Genomic DNA, 21006 nt, shown 5'->3' with positions numbered 1-21006 from the left:
CATTGTTATTTTGCAGGTTTTTAACCCGGGATTGATTTTGTGTTTGTGTATTTGCTTTATATCTAGTGGTAGTTTCAGTTGACAGATTCAAGTTGCTGCCTTTACTTATTTTTCATAGCTGATTTTTTAGTATTTTTTCTCAAAGTTGTCTGCTAACATATGAATGGTCTCTTTATCACAAATTGTTTATCTTTTAGAGATCAGAATACTAATAACTTACAGCTGGCTTTGAGTGCTTTTTAGACTAATCTTTAACTACTTTCTAATCGTGTCTTACACAGTACTATGTGTTAGAGGCAGAGAGTTAGAGAGAGCTGAACATCATAACTAGTCTTTAAAGTAGATTTTTCTCATTTTTATCATTTCTTAGACTTATCTTTAGCTACTTCCTAATCGTGTCTTACACAGTACTATGTGTTAGAGGCAGAGAGTTAGGAAGAGATAAACTTTATCATTGGTCTTTTAAGTGATTTTCTTACCTTTTATTTGCAGCAGCATGAATGGTGTCTAATACCGTTAGAAAGTGGTTCTTTGCTTTCAAGTCATTTCAAGTTATTTATTTCCTTCAAGCTTTTCCTTTTCAGCAAGTAGTTAGAAACCACTGATCACACACCCTCTCTCATCTAGATTTCACCTTACACACACCATCACTCATCTGTTTATAAATCACCACTCCATCTTAGGAAGATAAATTAACCACAAACAACACCCCAAACGACAAAAATCTCTAAGAGGTTGCTTAAGTACATATAGTACACCTTCACTTCATCAGCTTACGAGCCCCGGGTTGACAATTAATGACATCAATTTAGGAACACTAAATTGACTAAACAATTGGCAACAAAAAACTCATGCTAGGCTTTAAGGGTCAAATTCATGAGTTTAGGAAGTGGAACAGCTTGCCTCTAAAACCTAGGAAACTGATTCATTCAGTTCAAAACTACCTTTTCATGATGTATCTACCTCCATGAGTGAATTTTCAACATTTTTACATCAAATTCCATCCATTTACATTAAATTACATCATGATTTTTACCATGAGAGTAAAAAAAGTCAAACTGAGAAAAAACTAGGCAAAAAATAGAGTTTTTTGGCAAAATAGCAATTTTCCATCCTGTGCGCCACGCTAGTGCCCCTGTGCATAACGCCTTTTTGCAGCTGATTTTGGAGGCTTTTTTGTGCACCAAGTTTGCTCCAAGTGGGTATGTTGGAAAGTTCTGTTTGTCTACTTTCCAGAAGAGGTGGAATTTCTGAATTTGGTGTCCATTTGCCCCTCCAAAAGTGAGTTCTCCCAACACTGCTTCATGTGTGGCCAAAAAGGGGCAGAAAGGGCATTTTTGAGGTGTTTTTGACCCTTTTGGAAGCTCAAAACTTGAAAAAAATTTCTAGTAATTTCTGGGTATTCATAATTTTTCATGAGGAATCCAAAAATGTAGAGTTTTCCTCTAGAGGAGGTCCCTAGAAAAAGCGAGCACCGGGTGGCGCTACGCACCAGGCAGAAAAATCTATTTTTTCCTCCAAAAATTCAAAATTGACAAAAATTGTGCCAAATTTCTTGAAATTTGGGCTGAGTGACCTGCATCAAGTACTATGTTGGGCTAAGGAAGCCTCAGCCAAAATCTTGAGCTTATCTTGCTCTTTCTTCCTCCTCAAAGTTTTCCTCAATTTGGCCTTTAAGGTCCTTATCCTCGCTTTGCAAATCTTGTTTCTTGCCAAATAGTGATAGGCCATGTGCCTCAACATCTTTTTCTCCTTATTTTCTTTCTCAAGCAGCTTCTCCAAGTGCATATTTATCCTCTCAAGCCAAGATTCTCGATCAGCTTCAATCTCTTGCTCTAGCGGTGTCAACTTGACTTTCCTCCTCTTGGTTGTTTGCCGGTTTTCTCTTATGTTTTGCAGCTCCATGATAGTCTGTTGGTCTTCTAACTACTTGTTTCTTTGCTCAAGATAGTTTATTATCCCATTAGCTCTTTCCAAGTTAAGAGACAAGTCATGAATGTCAGCTTCTTGTTCCTTGATGATCTCCTTGAGTTTTGAGCCTTGGGAGCCCAAATCAGAGTCATCATCCTAAATGAGAATGAAATCTCTCTCTTGACCTTCAAAAGGCCCTTCATCATGCACTGGTTGTTTACCTTTGTCCTGTACCTACTTTGCTATTGAAGGAAATGAGACCCCTTCCACCCTGGGTGGAGATAGTACTCGTTTGGCTGCTGCAAACAATCTCCTTGTGCCCTTTTTGTAAGTGAAAAACACTGGCACACTAGTGGTTTGAGTCTCATGCACCTCTTGCTGATGTGAAGGCCCTCCCGCCTCATGAAAAACTGATGGGGTCACTTGAGGACTTGTGAAAACCTCATGTGAAATGAAATCATCCCATGAAACATTTAGCAAACTTGGCTGATGCAAAACCATAATCTTGATCAATGCAAAGTAATAAATGCTATTGTACTGCTGATGAGGAGGTTTCATTTGCACTAATGTGGTCATTTTCTCAATATTCCGACACATGAAATAGGGGAGGTTCATCATCCTCACTCTAGTGAAATGCATCAATAATCTGACATGATAGGTATATAAGCGAGAAAATCTGCCTTCACAGCTAAAGTATTTGATTATGAGCTTCATAAGTGGAGCATATGTGTCCTGTAGGTATCTGAAAGGGAAGACCCTATTGATTTGCTTCTGATAGCCAACCTTGATATAAGGCTCATAATGCTCTTTGTCCACCAGCTGTCCCTTGTTCCACTGTTCACCCACATTCGGAATACCTGTTGCTTCAGCTATAGTTTTAGGTGTCAAAGTGAATGTAACACCTGCCAAATTGACCTGGCCATTGTGAAGATGGAGAACAAACAATCTAGCAAGCTCATGGTGGTATTTGACTCTTTCCACCATCTCACAAAACTGGTATCAAGACTAATGTTTGAAACATGCTACAGCAAGAGGGCAAGCCAATAGCTCTGTGAGTGTAGTGGGCTCCTCCCAGATGTGTTTTCCTCCCTTGTGTGGTTTTCTAGGTGCATGAATTTCTTGGGAGGAATCACTTACTATTTCTTCATCCCTGTCATAAGGTGAATCTGTCTCCATGTTTGCCACTGTTTGATGTTCTATGATGAGTATGAAGAGATTTTATATCAACAATAGGTGTTTTTTGTTCAATGAAATGGATTGATGATGGGGACAGTGAATGAGGGATTGTGATGTTGGTTATAGGGTTTTTTGGGAAGTGATAGGGTTAGGGTATATAGATTAGGGTTTGGGATAGTAGGAATTAGGTATTAGGGTTTTTAGTTTTGGGGATAGGGGTATAGATGAATGTAAATAAAAGAGGGGTAAGGGATATGAAATGAGGGGAGTGTAGTGAAGAGGAAAATGAAAATGGTGCAGGGGACAACAACAAAAATTACAACTTTGCAAATCCTAGGTAGTTTTTCAATGAAACTGTGCAACAAACTAGGTTTTTCCTTTTCACCTATTCTCACACCATCAATGATGACTAAAACCCTTGGAATGGCACTATGGAATGCTTCACTTACTTGTTGAATGAATATTGCACAAATTTGGAGCTTCGCAAAGTCAATTTGATGAAATTCGGGCTTGGAAGGAAGGTGCGTCGCGCCCACTAACAGGTGTGCCACGCTTCTTTGGTGCGTCGCGCCCGTTGAAGTTTATATGTGTTTTTTGAGCTTCTGTGCGCCACGCCGACTAGGTGCGTCGCGCCCAGTAAGCTTTGCAAATTTTGCTGCAAATCGCCTTATTCGCCTCAAAAACACGATTTGGCTCTTGCTCACTCTTTCACTTCTTTGGCACAAATGATGTCTTCAACATGAAAAACACTTTATATACCCTTGGACTTTAATTTTTATTTACAAAAACCCACTTTTCTAAAGTTTGCTTTTCACTTGTTCTTTAAACTCTGTTTTGGCAGTTTGACTTGCTTTTTGCCTTTTGATGGACTAATGCTTTGAATTTTTGACTCTTTTGCAGGAGCTAGAGTGCAGGAGCTTGGCAAGGTGACCAGGGCTGCATTTCCGGACTTATTACATATTGGAAAATAAAATTACATGAAATTTTGTACATAAAACATAAAAAACTCTGTTTTTCCTCAAAACAGGGTTTTGAGGAAAAAATCAATCACTGAGCATGTGATTATTGAAATTTTTGATGTTGAGAACTTATTTGACCTCCTCATGTGCCTGTTGACCATTATTGAGCTTTTACAAGACTTTAATGACAAACCCTATACTTAATGAGACCTAAAACCCTAAGAATGGATTTTGTAGATGTAGAGACAGAAAATAACTGTAAATAACTTAAATTTATGAAAATGGGCCAGCAGGTAAAGACCATGAGGGAAAATTGATAATATGCCACTACCATCAGATGATCCATGACCCTAATGGAATGCAACTGATTAGATGAGACACCTAAAATGCAATGCAACAAGAGAATTTTTATCACTGATGGAGGGATGAAGATACTGACACTAACAACTTTATCAAGTCCTTTGCCAAAAACCATAGGCCAAAGGAGAGATGCAAGACCATGTAACATGTTGTAGCTCCTAGAGAAAACCTTTGGGATGAAAAAGGTTAGTGCCTAGGACATCCATATAATTCCTTGAAATATTTGCACACTCTACTCAAAATTAAACCGAGATTTATACATTTGGACGATATCTTTTCCCAGAGAATAACCTATAGATGTAATGTGAGCTAGTTCTTGGGAAAATTAAAAAATAAGTTCAAATAGCCTACTTATCTATGATTGCAGCCTTAAAATTAACGTGGTAGTATAGGTAGAAGAACATTAAGGAATTTTAGACTTAAAACACATGGCTAAATAGAATCATATACATTAGATATTTAGCAGAGAACATGAAATGAAATAAAATAAGATGAAAAATCCGTGGAGTGCATCATTAAGTTTGCTTAGATAAAAATTACAGGTTTCTCAGTTATTAGCACAACATTGATAAATCCGTTAATGAAGGAAACCAACAGCTTCATTACACAAGTTTCAGAAGAACAATAACACAAATGTAAATTTACAAAGAAAAGAACACATATTGTAAACATCAGATACCATGAATCATTTGAAACTTCTCCATTAACTTCCCAAAAGAGTTTAAACACATTACAAAGCAAAATTAGCTAGAACTCGTCTCTCAAGCCAAAAAATAAAACCCCCAATGAGTTCTCATATAACCTTTTTAAAGAAAATGATCATGCTCAATAATAGTTACAAACACATGTCATAAGGTACAACTGTTTGTTCAGCCAGTTGTCCTATTATCCAATTGTTTTAACATCTCTTAACTAAAAAAGATACATCATAAAAAAATTAAAGGCCACATGCTTAAAAATTTGCATGGGCAAAGGAACATGGCCCCTGGGGCCCAACACTTGCTTCTTCAGGCTCGATTGTAGATTGTCAAAGGAGAGTTTCACATTTGTTCCATAAATTTTTATCTGGAGTTGGGCATTGAGACATTCTATGAAAATCCGCCTATACCTCTGATAGCTTGGTGTACTCTTGAGTGGATTCAAACACAATTTTTATTAACCAAAATAATTGGAAATACCTCTGCAAGAAGTGAACTATTGTCTTGCCTTTCAATACCATAGACTTCTCCAAAGAGGTGTCCATTCTACCCTTTGCTTAGATTAACTCCTTCTCATAAGATTCCCAGCAAAATAAACTCCCATATATACCCCAACAAGTTGGTAATCCAGCGCTCTGCCTCTAATCAAATTTGGAGTCAAAATTGGTTACATAAATATTCAATACCTGTATTTTATTCTCAACCTGAACACGCAGTTTATTCTTCTCAATAACCTTATTTATCTCTAGAATTATCCTAGCCCTAACAACAATGTGCATTGCCTTCAAGTTTGCTAGATATTTTTCATTTAAGAATTTGATAATTTTTATGGCTCTTTGTGCTTCTTTTTGAGTTTCTTTCTTGCATGCAGCCAAAACTTCATAAAAAATAGTGGTTATTTCCCTTTCTTCTGCAATAACTTGGAAAAAAATCCATGTAGATCGTACTTGTTGGATGATATCATCCCATATGACCTGTCTAATATCAATTAGGGACATATTCCCTTTTAGCCTACTTTTTAACTCCTTTACCTCCTCCTGAGTTGTCTTGTACTTTTCATAAGTTTGTTCTGCCTCCAATTTGGTTGATTTTAATTGCTTTTCCTTAGTAGCCAACTATGCTTGAATCAAGGTGATTTGATCTTGAATTTTTTTATTTTTGCCTTAGAAATGTTAAGCTTGGTCATCACCTTTGTAAGTTTTTCTCGAGGATCATATGATTTAGTAGGAACTACAATTGTGCAAACATGATCTCTAGTAGTGTGTTCTAGGTCTTGAAAATTTTCCTTCAAGGATGCTAGCTCTTTGTTCCTATCGATCAACTAAAGGGTTATTTGTTCCTTTTCTTTCTCCACATAAGCTACTACAGGCTTTGTTGTAGGCATCTATAGCTTATGTTTTAACTACTAGACTTCAACCTTTGTTCCTTATATTAGGGCTCTAATTGCCTCTTCGTCCTCTGGGTTAACATAGTTTGATGATAAACTTTTTGAAACCCTCATTTTGTACATACAATGCCCTAGAATGTGCCTTTTCTTTCTTGATTATGTTAGAGGCCTTTTCTAGACATTTCTCTGCTTTACTAATTGACAATGAGGCCTTGCTAAGATCATGATATATCATCTCACTAGTCTACCTATGTAAATTAATCTTGTCATGTAGAGGGACATCTACAGTGTTGAGGGATAAGTCCACAATTTTAAATTCAACCCCTATGGGGAGTAATTGAGCAGTAGGATGCAATAAGGAAATCTTGAGTTGGTTCTTCTCCAGGTCCATTGCTGAAAGAAATTTGGTCTAAGAAGAAGATGATACTTGTTTGGTTAGCTAAGTCATCATCTCTCCCTATGCTCTTTATTTATTTTCTTCAATTTTGTGATAATATTTTAATGTCTCATCTAGAACATAAGAACTCTCTTCCATTGTAGACACTTTCAGGTGTGTGGAGATGGATGGTACAATCTTCTTTGGGTTTTCTAAGATCATGTGAAAACCTGGTTGATCAAAGGTACTTCCTGTTAATTTCACATATATTTTCTCCTCATCCTCAGGCTGTATCCTAGCCTTCTTTGATGTGTGTACCTTCTCCACATCCATATCCATTGCTTCAAGAGTATTCATTTAAAAAAAAAAATCTCTTTGGCTATGGGGTTCTCAATCTCCAATTTTGAATTGATGGGCCAAGCCTCTTGATTTTCCTTCCACTCTATTCTAGGCCTGCTTTCATGGGTATATGGGGTTGAGTTGACACTCTTTCTCCTATCAAAAATAATATGATGAGGATCATATTTCCATCTCTCTCCCAATTCAAAATGGAACTCCTTAATCTTGTCTTCAACATAAGTTAGGTCTTGTCTAGAATTTACAATGAATGGACCCACAATATTTCTTAACTTGAACATGTATCCATTACGCCTACGAAGGAAATGAAATTGGTCCACATATAAGCTCTATATGATAAATTCCAAAGAGAAAACCCTCATGGGCATAAAGATTGGCAATATATAGGGTTTCTCATCAAATCCATACAACTTGATCTCAGTAAAATCCTCAAACAAATACCAATCTCCCACTTTGGCATCCTTACTCAGCTACAATAATTGCTTTTATTGTGGGAGGATCCTTGGGGGTGGTGTACCATTCAGGATAGTGTAGATAGTGGCCATAAAAGTGGACAGAAAATCCTTGATTTTCATGCTTTCTTTTGACTATATTTGTCCATTCAATCACGAATTTTATCTGGTTTATAGAGTCAAAAGTGCTTAGACCTAGGTACTCAAATTTATCCATATGAACATACAGGAATAAGTAGACCAAAATGGAGGGATATCTGAAGAGATGGGAAATGTGGAACTTCCCAAACTGGAGATTAATGGATTTAGCTAGGAATTCAAGTATGTCTAAATAATCAGTGCAATCTAACATGTGGCTTAGAAACCCTAAGGATGACTTAGTCACATTGGTGGTTTCGTCTTCCCTAAGTAGCACCAAAATTGAGGCTAATACCTTTTGGGAATCTTGAGAAAAGATATACATAGGATAGGTCTCGTCTAGCAAAGGAGTTGGTGTCCCTGGTAGTGAAGTTATTTCAAACAAGGTTAGTTTATTCTCTTCTGATAATTGAGTGAAGTCTAGAGCCAGTTAGTCTTCATTGAATGGATTTGGGTTTTGGATATTAGGAAAAAACAAAACCTTATGAATGAGTTCATAGGTGACTTGAAGGATAACTTCTCTTGTGGAAGATGCAACACAGTTTCTCTGAGGGACGTATGCAGAAGCTAGCCAAGTCACAAACTCAGGAAAGTGATAAGTGGTTGGGGTTAACATATAATACAAACCATAATTCACTATGCCAAAATAATCTCATTTGCTCATAAAATTTCCCCAAGAGTCATGATGGAACTGGTTAAAGTCCAACGGGCACCTTAGGTGATGTATCTCTGCTTCAGTATACATCATGTGTTCTTGAGTGGAGGGGTTATAGGTTGCAGACTTTGGGGCTGATTTCTTTGACTTATTTAACTTCAACATGATGATAATTGGGTTTAGTGAGGTGTATAAGTACTTGAAACCGGAGGGGAGCGGTGGAAGTCAGACTGTGTTGTTTGCAAGCTGACTTGGACACCAGAAGCAAGGTTAATTAGTCTACTTTACCAATGTTGTCCTCCCTCACCTACGCTGTATAGAGGGAAGAGAATGTCTTTGTCTACATTGTACTTATTATTCGATCTATATAATTATCATGGAGAGTTCTTAGTGATTATGTGTGCAATAGAGGAAGACCTAGATTTGTGACGTAAACCCTAGAGAAGAAATGAATATGAATGCTAGCACTAGGGATGATCTTGAGTATTAGCACTTATCTTAGTAATTATTTTCCATATTGTAGGATGAAGGGTGTATTAAGGTCTAAAACATATGTTTTGTAGTGATATATCTATATATATATATTGAATGAATTAAGTAGATGTGTAGGGACATGGCTATTAAAATATTAAAGTTACAGTGTAGGCTTGTGTTGGAGTCTGTTTGAACTTTGAAGGCCTGGTTTGAAAGAAAGGACCTGAGTAGAGGGTCTTTTATCTTGTCAAAGGGCTTCTTCCTCCTTGTAACCTCATTAATAAAAGTGAATCTTTCTTTTGGGGAGCTTGGGATTTTGGTCCCTTGGCATCCTCTATCTCCTTATTTAAAAGGGAGAGCTAACCTACTAACTCACTAACTTGGTCCTCTTGCATTTGCATTTCTAATCTAGTTTAATTACATTTCTAACTTGCATTTCCTTGCACTGTTACTTGGTCTAAGCTGCACTTGAAAACGTGTTGTCTTGTTTCATTTGCAATTATGATCTAAGTAGTCTTTCTAATCACTATTAGTAATCTCATCTGCCATTTAACAATTGTGAGATCTCTATAAATTCTATGGACAAATATAAGGAAATCTTATGCGGACAAATGCATTGAAAACCCTGTTTCAATTCTTGTGGTAGAAAAGGTATATGTAAGAAAGGGTAAGAGGGTTCTTGAGGAAAATCCTTCAGCCTCCCATTAAGAATAGTTTACGTAGTTTCTAGAAGAGAACCTTACTAATAAGTTTCGTAGTGATAAACATGAGGAGGGTTTAGAAGTAAATCTCAGTGAAACAAGGGATTTAGAGGGTCAAACCAAATCATCCAAACCTGTACAGAGAAAGAAGGAAAAAGAGGTTACTTTAGCTGAGATGTATGGGATGAGAAAACCCCATACAAGGCCCACAAATAAGCTTAGGCTCAACTCCAAATTGTAGCAGAATCCATCCTTGAAGGATCAAGTCATTGATCTTGAGGATACACTTTTGAGGGACTTAATAATCAACAAAGAGGAAGCTTCAAGTTCCTCTAAAAATAATAAGATTCAGAAACAAAGTAAAGGAGAAAAACAAGGCCCCAAGGCCAAGAAAAGAAAAAGACAAAACAAATTAAATCAAGCAATGTGGATCTCTTGTTAGAAGCAGCAGAAACATTAAAATGAGCATCAAAAAGGCAGCATTTCCAGATGTTTTGGCAGCGTCAATCTTTGATTTTATTTTTGATAGCATTGCCAGATAGTTTGGCAACGCTTTCACTATTTTGATTTTGACAACGTATACCAAGATATTTTGTCAACACCTGAATAGTACTCCCTAGCAACATAGTTATGACAACGATAACGATATATATCTCGTTAAATCTATCTAGAGGTTATGTTACACTAAGCATTATCTTGGAAAGATAGGGTAAAGTCAAGGTAGAGATCAAAAGGAAATTGCTATTTTGAGCAGATCAGTCAATATCAAATCAGGATATTGGGGCTATAAACAAGGGGTTTTCTAGATTTTGTTCCAAATTGTCAGTAACTAGTTCAGATCCACATCTTCAGCAGATTCTATAGCTACATGCCTACTTTTTTTCCACCGTGGATTATGTTTCAAAGTGTCAATGCATCACTTGTTCCTTGCAAATGTGTTTTTTAGATTAATTTAAAGTCATCAAAATATGTATATATTTTTAGTATTTTGTAATTAAAACTTTCCAGATATTATGGATCTCAAAGCTTATGTAATTTTTGTATAAATTAGATGAAAAAGTAGAGAGAAGGGTTGGTTTCTGAAGAAAAAGACTTGTGTTGTATTTGACTCCATTTTGAGATTAATAGAGATTTCAAGGCAGAAGTATTTGAACTCTTATATCAGATATTCTTTTAGTGATGCTTATTAGTCAGTTTTCCTAGTGATGTTTTTCCTATGCAATTCCATAAGTGTTTTTAGTCTTCATATTTGAAACGAAAGTCATATAAGTTTGCAAAATTCATTTGGTGCTCTGTTTTACAAGTTTCAAGTACTGTCACTTTTTCTTCTAATATCAAACATAATTCAATCTAATGCTTTGTATTGATGTTTGTTTCTTTTTCACTTATCATCTTGATAATCATAGATATAAATAAGCATTATTCATCCCACATCTGAGCTTTGATTATTCTCCCACCAGATCTTGAATTTTTCATTGGACTGGCATCTTAGTTGTAACTTGTTTGAAATTTTATTATCGTATGTGCACTTTGATATGATGTAATATGATTATCATTTCATTTCATATGTTGTAATATTAGATATATAATAGAGAAATTAATTATTGCATGAAATAAATAATAACTTTTCATTCTAAATGTTTTTTTTGTAGAACAAGGATCTTCCAAAAGATTTGAATGATCCTCATCACATAGATCCATATCACATTGGGTCTGATGCTGAGATGGCAAATGATGCTCATGATGACAGATACTTGTGACAGCGAGGTTGATGTCGATACAGATGATCATGATCATGATCATAATGGTGATGAGCTAGTTTTTGGTAGCAGCAAGTGACATTCATGATCATATAGATTGCATCATGGATCATTTTTGATATATTGTTATGATGTCGATTTTCATGGTTACTATCATATGTATCATTTTCACGGCCTCCAGTACCATATTATTGAGTTGTATCTTTTTTACATGTATCATTTTTACTTATATCATTTGGACATGACGTATCATATTGACTTGTATCATTTTGTCTTACATAATTTATCATTTTTATTTATATCATATGTACATGATGTATCATTTTGACTTATGTCGATTGTTGGACATGTATCATTTTCACATGTTATTGATCTACTAGTATATGTGAATTTCACTTGTTTTAGTTATATATGATGATGATCTTATGTAAATTGACTCGTCAATTTTTAAATATAGAAAGTGGTTGATGATTTGGATGCATATTTATTATGTATAATGGTTTTGATTTACTGGTCATGATGGATGTTGTCAAATTCACTTAAATTATAGATATTTGAATCACTTGTTTTAATTATAGATGATGATCATGTTACAATTAGTATCTTGTTATTTTATACATATTAGATGTTGTAAATTCTATTTTGATGGAGATTTAATAAGTATAATGATGTTGCTAATCTATATGAATGTTTGTTTCCCTAAAAAAAAATTATAAATGTTATCCCATAAAATATTTCAAATGCATTCATATGACTTACTGTATATTCATATAACTTGTTTAAGAGACATGATATATTTAACTAATTAAATTGAAATAAAACATATTAATTTAGCTATATGCAAAATAATAATCATTTTTGGAAGAAAAAAAAGAAGCAACAATGGAATCCAAATTGGAAGTCACACTAGAAGCCAAACTAGAAGCAACTGATGGTGCTACACCTAGCACTATTCCCGCCACAACATAGTTACCAATCAAACGAGAAAATTAACTAGTATCCTTTTTTTTGAGGTAGCCAAAAATGACCCGATTTTGAAAAGTGGTGATTCAAAATACACCCTTTTTTTAGCATATTTTTGGCACTTTGAATCTTTTTATGAACTTTTTTTTTTAATGTTAGTGACTTTCATGCTGATTTGAAAAGTGTTGATGCAGCGTCAACCCTTTTTTTCTCGAGCATATTTTTAACACTTCAAATTTTTTATGTATCAAGTATGAACATTTTTTTTAAATGTTAGCGATTTTTACACTGATTTTGAAAAGTGTTGATGCAACATCAACCCCTTTTTTTAGAGGGCTTATTTTTGACACTTTAAATTTTCTAATGTATTGAGTTTGGATAAAAAAAAATTATTTTTTTGTGATTTTCATGCGAATTTTGAAAATCATCATTTTTTTAAGGCATATTTTTTGCACTTCAAATTTTCTAAAGTCCTAGGTATGCAAAATTTTGTTTTTTTAGTTGTTGATTATTTAACAATTGTTCAAGCTATCTTATTCCTCTTTTTGTTTTTCATCCTAAAATGTTTGTTTTTTTAAGGGATTTCCAAATATGTGTTTTTTGTAATGTTTTTTTATAATGAACTTTTTTAATTATTTTTGCAAAAATTTTAATAAATGACATTAATATTTTGGGATTAAGAATTTTTATAGATTTTTATATAATTAATTAATATTTTAATACACAAAGATTAAGCTTCAACGATAGGTTTTAGGTTTTTTGCTGCGCTGCGCTGAGCCGTCCCTGCACCGAGTTGTGACTCTCGGCCCTGCGGCCGCATGAGGGTTTCTGAGCAGCGAACCTCAGCACTCTCGTTGGTCTGGCAGGCTAGTCTGTTCTGCAGGTTGATCCAAGCGACTATGCCCGGGGAGATCTGGAGGAGCTCGATCCGTCCGAGCTGAGATTTCTTTCATGGAGTCTTATTCACCCTCTCCCGCTAAAGCAGAGGCCTTCTCAAATATTCTGAAATCTCTGCCAAAAAAGAAAACCCCAGAGGTTTCGAAATTCGTGAAACGTCTTGATGATATCCCAGAGATCTCACTCCCGCCTGAGAAACCGATCTAGGTTTCCCTTTCTTTGTCTGAATGTGCCTTGGTGGGACAGTTCACTGGTCTCTGGCCCTCGCTCAGATCCACTGAAAGCTGGGTCTCAAGGAAATGGGCGCCCTTGATATCGGGCAAAGTCACTTCTTACTTTCTGGGGAAGGGTTTCTTCCTATTCGAATTTTCAGAAAAGGAATATAAGGATCTGATCTTCTGAAATGGTCCCTATTTCATGGGCCCCTAAGGACTGTATCTCAATAAGTGGACGCCAGACTTTGATCCAGCAGTCGACGTGCCCACTGTCGTGCCTTTGTGGGTTAGATTGCCTAATCTGCCAATGCATTGTTGGAACTGGGAATTCCTCAAGCATATCGGAAATACCCTGGGTAAATTCATAGATCGAGCTAACAACAAAGATCAATATGACTGCGCGAGAATTTGTGTTGAATTTGACCTTGAGGTTGGGCTGCCTGAGGCGATAAAGATCAGAGTTGGCAGTTGGACGCATCTCCAAAAGCTGGATTATGAGCAGTTGCCTTTTCAAATGTAGGAAGTGCCAGGTCTATGGCCACTTCGCCAGAGGATGCCCAAAAAATGCAGAAACAGAGAAAGGCAAAGAGGACGGATGGATGCAGGTCAAAAGGACAAAAAACAAAGCCCCAAAAATAGGAAATGCCAATGGGAAATCTCTTCAAATGGGGTCTCAAAACCCACATAGGGAAGAGCAAGGAAACAAATTTATACAACTCAGCTCAGCATCAGAGGAAGTCCACGAACTAGAGACACAAAAGAAGGATTCGGCCCAAAAAGAACCCCCTTAGTAACCAGAGAAAACAGATAGCAAAACAGACAAAATGGAGGACTCACCCTCAGAAGAGACTGAGGAAGTTCAAACCTCAGAAGATTCAGAAGAAGAAGGTGAGATAAGAGAAACACAAACCTCGGCCAGAAGATCTTTAAGGGGCCGAAAATCAACCCGTGAGAAAAGAGAGTAGGAGACATTCAAAGACAAACTGCAAGGAAGCCAACCCACTATTGAGAAACTTCTGGTTAAGACCCCGAAGATGAATAGAAACCTGCCTTAGAGCTCTAAAGGAGCTCCCCACTCCAAAAATAAGTAATGAGAATCGTCTCCTGGAATTGTAGGGGTATGGGGAGAAAAATCAAGGAAGAAGCAGTAAAAAATTTGATAAGATCATAATACCCTGACATACTCCTCATCCAGGAGACTAAAATGGAGGACAAGGCCTTCCTCCATATAGGAAAAAATCTCTGGAAAAAAAGTGAAGGGCAAGCTGTCTCAGCTAGAGGTGCCTCAGGAGGCCTGGGTACCCTTTGGAACCCAAGCAAGATCACAAAGGTGAAAGAGATCGCCAACACCCACTGGTTATTCTCAAAACTTAAGCACGTTGATACAGAAGAGACCCTTTGTCTCTTTAATGTGTATATCCCGGTCAGCGCAGGAGAAAAAAAGAATTGCTGGGATTCTATCATAGCGCTGGCAGACTTTGAAGATCTAACAAATATTATCATCGCTGGAGATCTTAACCTCACACTATCTACGGCTGAAAAACGTGGTGGAAGCATAGTAAGGGATCCAGCGAGAGAGTGGGTTGAAGACCTACTCCAGGATTGGGACATGATCAACATCAAACCCTCGTCGGGCAAATATACCTGGTCCAATAAAAGGCTTGGCCCAGGCCACATCACTGCAAGGTTAGATCGATTTCTTGTTCAAAGTTCTTTTTTACTTCTTGGTCTAGATACTAGAATGCATATTCTTCCATGCAGTGTCTCTGACCACAGGCCCATTAAGCTAGAACTCTCGGCTCACTGGGATAAAGGCCCCACTCCTTTTAAATTCAATCCTCTCTGGATCAAGGAGCAATCCTTCTTGCAACTAGTAAAGGATATGTGGAAGCAGCCTGTTAATGGCTCTCTGTTCTTTGTGTGGGAGGAAAAACTCAGGAAAGTGAAGGCAGCCCTTAAAGTTTGGGAAAAATCTCTCCCAAATCCTGCAGTGGAAAGAAATAAGTTACAAGAGAAGCTAGAGATCGACCAGCATAATTCAGAAAATGAGGAGATCACAAAAGAAATTCTCGAAAAAGAAGCAGATCTCCAGCAAAAGCTGCTCAAAGAAAGCTTGGCCAAGGAAGAATATTGGAGGATCAAATCTCGCAGACTCTGGCTCAAGGCAGGTGACATAAACACATCCTTCTTCCATAAACAAGCCTAAGCCCGAAAAAACTCCAACAGCATCATCGAAATCAGGGAAGAGAATGCTATTCACAGAGACACTCAAAGCATAAAAAATGTGGCCTTTCAGCATTTTAAAAAGTTGTATAATGAAAAAGAGGAACAGGCTCAAATTCCATTGACTGTAAATGAGGTTCCCAAGCTGATATCTAACAGAAAGAATCAGTCCTTGGAAGCAGAAGTCACAAATAATGAAATCAAAACAGCCCTCTTCTCTATGGAGCCGGACAAGGCTCCAGGGCCTGATGGCTTTACAGCAAGATTCCTACAGCACTGTTGGCATATTATCGAAAAGATTTGTGCAGGATGGTCCAGAAGTCTCAAAATTGTCAGAAGATAGGGGGAAGCACTAACTCGGCTTTCTTGGCCCTCATCCCCAAGGAAAGAGGTGCAAACTCCTTCTCCAGATTCCGCCCTATCTCTCTTTGTAATATAGGCTATAAGCGATAACAAAAGTGATAGCGAACAGATTGAAAACAATACTCCCGGAAATTATCCCTGAGAATCAGGGGGGTTTCATTTAGGGAAGACAGATAGCAGACAATTACACACTGGTTCAAGAAGCAATCCACTCAAGTTTAGCCCGGAAGGAGCAAGGAATGGTTATCAACTTGATCTTGAAAGTGCCTTTGATAGGGTTAGACACAAATTCTTGCTGGAGGTCCTTCATAAATTCAGATTCGGGCATAAGTTCATCAATTGGATCAAGGCTTGCATTAGTGAGCCATGGATTGCCCCACTGGTGAACGGGAGAGCCACGGACTTCTTCAAAGCCTCAAGAGGGCTGAGGCAAGGGTGTCCCCTCTCCCCCTTGCTCTTTTTCCTCCAAGCATCAGCATTAAGCTTCCTTTTGAATAGAAAACAGACAGAGCAAGAAATAATGGGAATAAACATTGCAAGAGGAGTAAAAAGCATAAATCATGCGTTGTTTGCAGATGACACTCTGTTGCTGGGAGTTGCTTCAGTGGTCTTGGCAAACCGATTTAAAGAGGTAGTGGATGACTATTGTGCAGACTCGGGAAGCAAGCTTAACAAAGGTAAATGCCAAGTTTACTGTTGGAACACCTCTGCCAGATTGACTCAAGCAATTTCTAATTGTCTTGGCTTCACAGCCTCCTCTACTTGGACTTCTTTCAAATACCTGGGGCTTCCTGTCTTCCAAAAAAAGATCCTCAGCAGAGAATGGATGCCACTGCTGGATAAATTCAAGCTCAAAATTCAGTCCTGGGGATATAACTGGCTCAACCTAGCAGGCAAGACAGTTCTGATAAAGTCTGTATTGAATAGTCTGCCTATCTTTCAGGCAACAGTTATGATGGCGCCCATGGGTATAATGAGGAAGATGGAGGAGTACATAAAAAAAAAAAATTCTGGAAAGGGGGCAAAGGTAACGAGAGAAAAATCCCATTACTAAACTGGAAAACGATCTCTCTACCCAGATCAGAAGGCGGCCTAAACTTTAAAAATTTCAGTATCCAAAACACAGCGATGGGTGCCAAATTGGCTTGGAGAATCATCGCTCCAAACCCAGGTTGGGCACAACGGGCTTTGTGGAAAAAATATTTCGGAGGACAGAGAATGCGCTACCTGAGTAATCTAAAGGGAAGAACAGGTACGTTGATCCACAAATTATGTCAAAATTCCGCAGCTCTGATCAGACAACACGCCCACTGGATCTCAGGGAACAGACAACGAATATTCATCTGGGATGATAACATTATGGGAAGTGATCCGTTGGCAGAAGATCATTTCTTAGCAGCTCTGAGAGAATGGATGAACACAGAAAATATCAAAACCCTGTGGGATCTGTCCCTTTGGGATAATGACGATTGGTGGCAGTGGAAGCATCTAGAGGTGCCTGCGAATCTTGCTCAGGATTATGTTGTTCTCCTATCCCATTTAAAAGGCAAAGCTCCGTTAAACAGAAGGATAGCTGATAGCAGAGGGTGGGGATCGATCCCAGGCAATTACACTGTGTCGAAGGGATATGCCCAGTTTACCCGAATCCCCAGCGCACTGCCTGATCCGAGGCCATGGCAGGGGGTATGGACTTCTGCTACGTTGCCCAAAGTGGATACGTTATGTTGGCTTCTATGTCACCATAGAATTCTGACAGAAGACAGGCTTAAAAAAATAGGGTATTCAGGGCCATCCCGCTGCTCTCTGTGTGAGAATCATGAGGAAAACGCATCTCACATGATGTTAACCTGTAACTTCGCTTCAGAATTGTGGAAGGAGGCTTTAGATGCATGGAACATGAAATTTGGTCCATTCAATCATTGCTCAGAGCTCTTTTTTAATTGGAAACGATTATATCCAGGTGGAGCTGCCCAGGATTCACAATTCAGAGATGCTCGGCTCGCCCTGCCCAAGCTAATTTGCTGGCATATCTGGTTAGAAAGAAACCAAAGGATCTTCAAGAGTAAGAAGAGAGCTGCTAAGCTAATCTGGGTTAAAATTAAAAGCCATCTTAAAGAATGTATGGGAGACCAGTTAAGCATTAAGGACCTCACTGAACAAGATATAGCCTGGGGTGCCTCCCTAGACCTTCACTTCTCAGATACTGTAAAGAACCCCCCTCCCCCCTTAAAGTCCTGGCAAATTCGCTTAAATGATACAGAGTTTGCCGAATTCTGCAACAAAAAGGCGAGGAAAGCTCTCTCTTTTGACGGTGCAGCTAAAGGAAATCCTGGCAGTTCTAGAGCTGGTGGGGTCATTAAAAGTGCAGAAGGTATAACGGAAGCTAGATATGCTTGGGGAGTAGGCGTCTACACCAGTATTCAAGCTGAAGCTCTAGCTCTCCTACAGGGACTCAAGGTGATTAAGAATCTGGGAATCAGAGAGGCAATAGTGTTTGGAGACTCTCAGATCATTATAAACGCCATGGTGAACAAATCCTCTCCCTCTGATTTAAGACTTTCCAGAATGCTGAGCAGAATCAACACCCTCACATCCTCCTTCCAGAAGTTGGAATTTCTTCACATAAAGAGGGAAAACAACAAAGAAGCAGATGTTGAAGCCAATATAGCAGTTCATCTCCCTCTAGAAAATATATAAGAGACGGAGAAGAAGGTTGGGATCCCATCCCCTAGCAGATCAATAAGAATGTATTACTGTGTATTGCTGAAGCAGTTTGTTTGTAATTTTAAGTTAGGACAGATTGAAAATTCTGCAAGACGAACAACATGTAAAATCAGCAAAATCTTCAAGAGGACAACTACATGGATTCTGGATGAGGCAAAAGCTGAGCCTCTCCTCCCATTTTGTAATTTGAATTGAGGCAATTCAGCGAAGAAGCAATATATCAATCTAACCGTTTCTTTAAAATAAAAAAAAATTAATATTTTAATACACAAAAAATAATTGTTACTAAAGTATACTAATTTTAACACACACACATATATCCAAAAAAACAAAAAACAAAAAACAAAAAAAAATTAACTCAAAAGAGATAAAAATTCTCAAAAAACAAAAAATGTAATTTAAGAAAAAAAAAAACAAATAAATAAAAGTGAAATAGATAATAAAAAAAATAGACAAAAAATAATAATAATAATAATAATAAAACTAAAAACTATTTTTTTTAATAAATAATAAAAAAATATATTAAAAAAAGCCTTTTAAGAAATTAAAAATAAAAATAAAAAACCATTAAAAATAAATAAAAAAATATATTAAAAAAGCCTTTTAAGAAATTAAAAATAAAAATAAAAAACCATTAAAAAAATAAATTTAAAGAAAATAGGTCAAAAAAATATTAAAAAAAGCATTGTAAAAAAAAATATAAAATATAAACATTAAAAAATAATAATAATAAAAAAATTATCTAATTTTTTTAAAATTTTAAATAAAATTTAGAAAAAATTATTTTAAAAAATAGATAAAAAGATATTTAAGAATTATTTAAAATTTAATAATCTGGATTTTAAAAAAATAATAATTTAAATGAATGAAAAAAAAACGGCCCAAGCGGGAGCCTAAGGAGCACCCCAGGATTGGTCGAACTGGCCTCCCAAATCAGCCCTCCTCCAAGCGAGGGCCAGTTTTTATTTTTTATTTTATATATATATATATATTATTTTTTATTTAAATCATTTTAAATTAAAATTCTTTAAAAATCAAAATTATAAAATTTTAAATAATTTTTTAAACCAAATTTTAAATTTTTTTTTTAATAATTTTTATATTTAGAAAAAAAAAAAAAAAAATTTACTTAAAATTTTTATTTTTTCTTAAAAAAAAATTATTGTTTTATTTTTTATAATGTTTATATTTTATATTTTTTTGTAATGTTATCTTTAATATATATATATATATATATATATATATATATATATATTTTTAAATAATTTTTTCATAACTCATTTTCTTTTAAACTTCTATTTTTTTAATGGTTTTTTAATTTTTATTTTTTTTTAAAAGGTTTTTTTAATATATTTAAAAAATAATACTTCTATTTTTTTAATGGTTTTTTAATTTATTTTTTTATTTTTTAAAGGTTTTTTTAATATATTTAAAAAATAATAATAGTAAATAAAAAAATAAATAAATAGTTTTTAGTTTTTGTTTGTTTATTTTTTTATTTAAAAAGAACGGGTAGCATTTTATTATATTGACTAGAAATGGGCCAGATTCCTTACAAAATTTAGATTTGTTCTTTTTGCAGCTTCCAACACATTACATCGAGTAGGGACCTTCTTGATACCACTATTATTTACATGTATCATTATGAGAAAACTATAATTATATATTCTCCAATAAACTCTATACATCTATATTGCATATATGAGAATTAAGACGAACACGATCAGCTGCTACCAGACTCGACCTCATCACCCACAGGATCATCCACAAAAGTGGTCAACTCCTCCGCATCATTCTCTTCCTCTACCAAAACCCTCGCAACAACAGCATCCTTGACATTATCAGCCTTGATGGTCGTTGAATCACCAACCTTGAACACTTCTTTTAAAACTCCCACAGTCGTTGTCTCCACCTTAATTTCAATATTATCAATCTTCTACTAGACCCTCAAAACATCCACGCGCAGGCCTTCCATGGTTTTCTGCATTAATTCCCAGTCTTTGCCTAGACCAGATAATTGAGCGTAAATGACAGCCATATTTTCATTCAATTCTTTGACAATATCCTTTACAACTTGCTTGCAAGAGCTTTCCACCAGACTCTCGACACTTTCGTGCCCCGTGCCATGACCAAACCCCTCACTGCCAAGCCCAGAACCACCCTCACTGTTGTTTCTCGCAGAGGACATCTTAGCAGCTAGCCGCTTCTGCACAATGA

At 36.4% G+C, this 21006-nt stretch overlaps 1 protein-coding gene across 1 annotated transcript; it reads left to right on the top strand.

The window, feature by feature from the left end:
* The first annotated feature begins 14683 nt into the window (after nucleotides 1-14683).
* Nucleotides 14684-16045, top strand: LOC149143370 (uncharacterized). Its single transcript, XM_089451791.1, has 2 exons — nucleotides 14684-15647; nucleotides 15804-16045. Exons 1-2 carry the CDS (start codon nucleotides 14684-14686, stop codon nucleotides 16043-16045), a joined length of 1206 nt encoding a protein of 401 aa, XP_089307917.1.
* Nucleotides 16046-21006: the final 4961 nt, after the last annotated feature.

This window comes from Pinus tabuliformis, chromosome X, assembly GCF_031772625.1.
Source record: "Pinus tabuliformis cultivar Carrire ecotype Pingquan chromosome X, CPIR1, whole genome shotgun sequence".
NCBI lineage: Eukaryota > Viridiplantae > Streptophyta > Pinopsida > Pinales > Pinaceae > Pinus > Pinus tabuliformis.
Note: the sequence above shows the minus strand (reverse complement) of the source record. Positions and strands in the feature narration are given on the sequence as shown.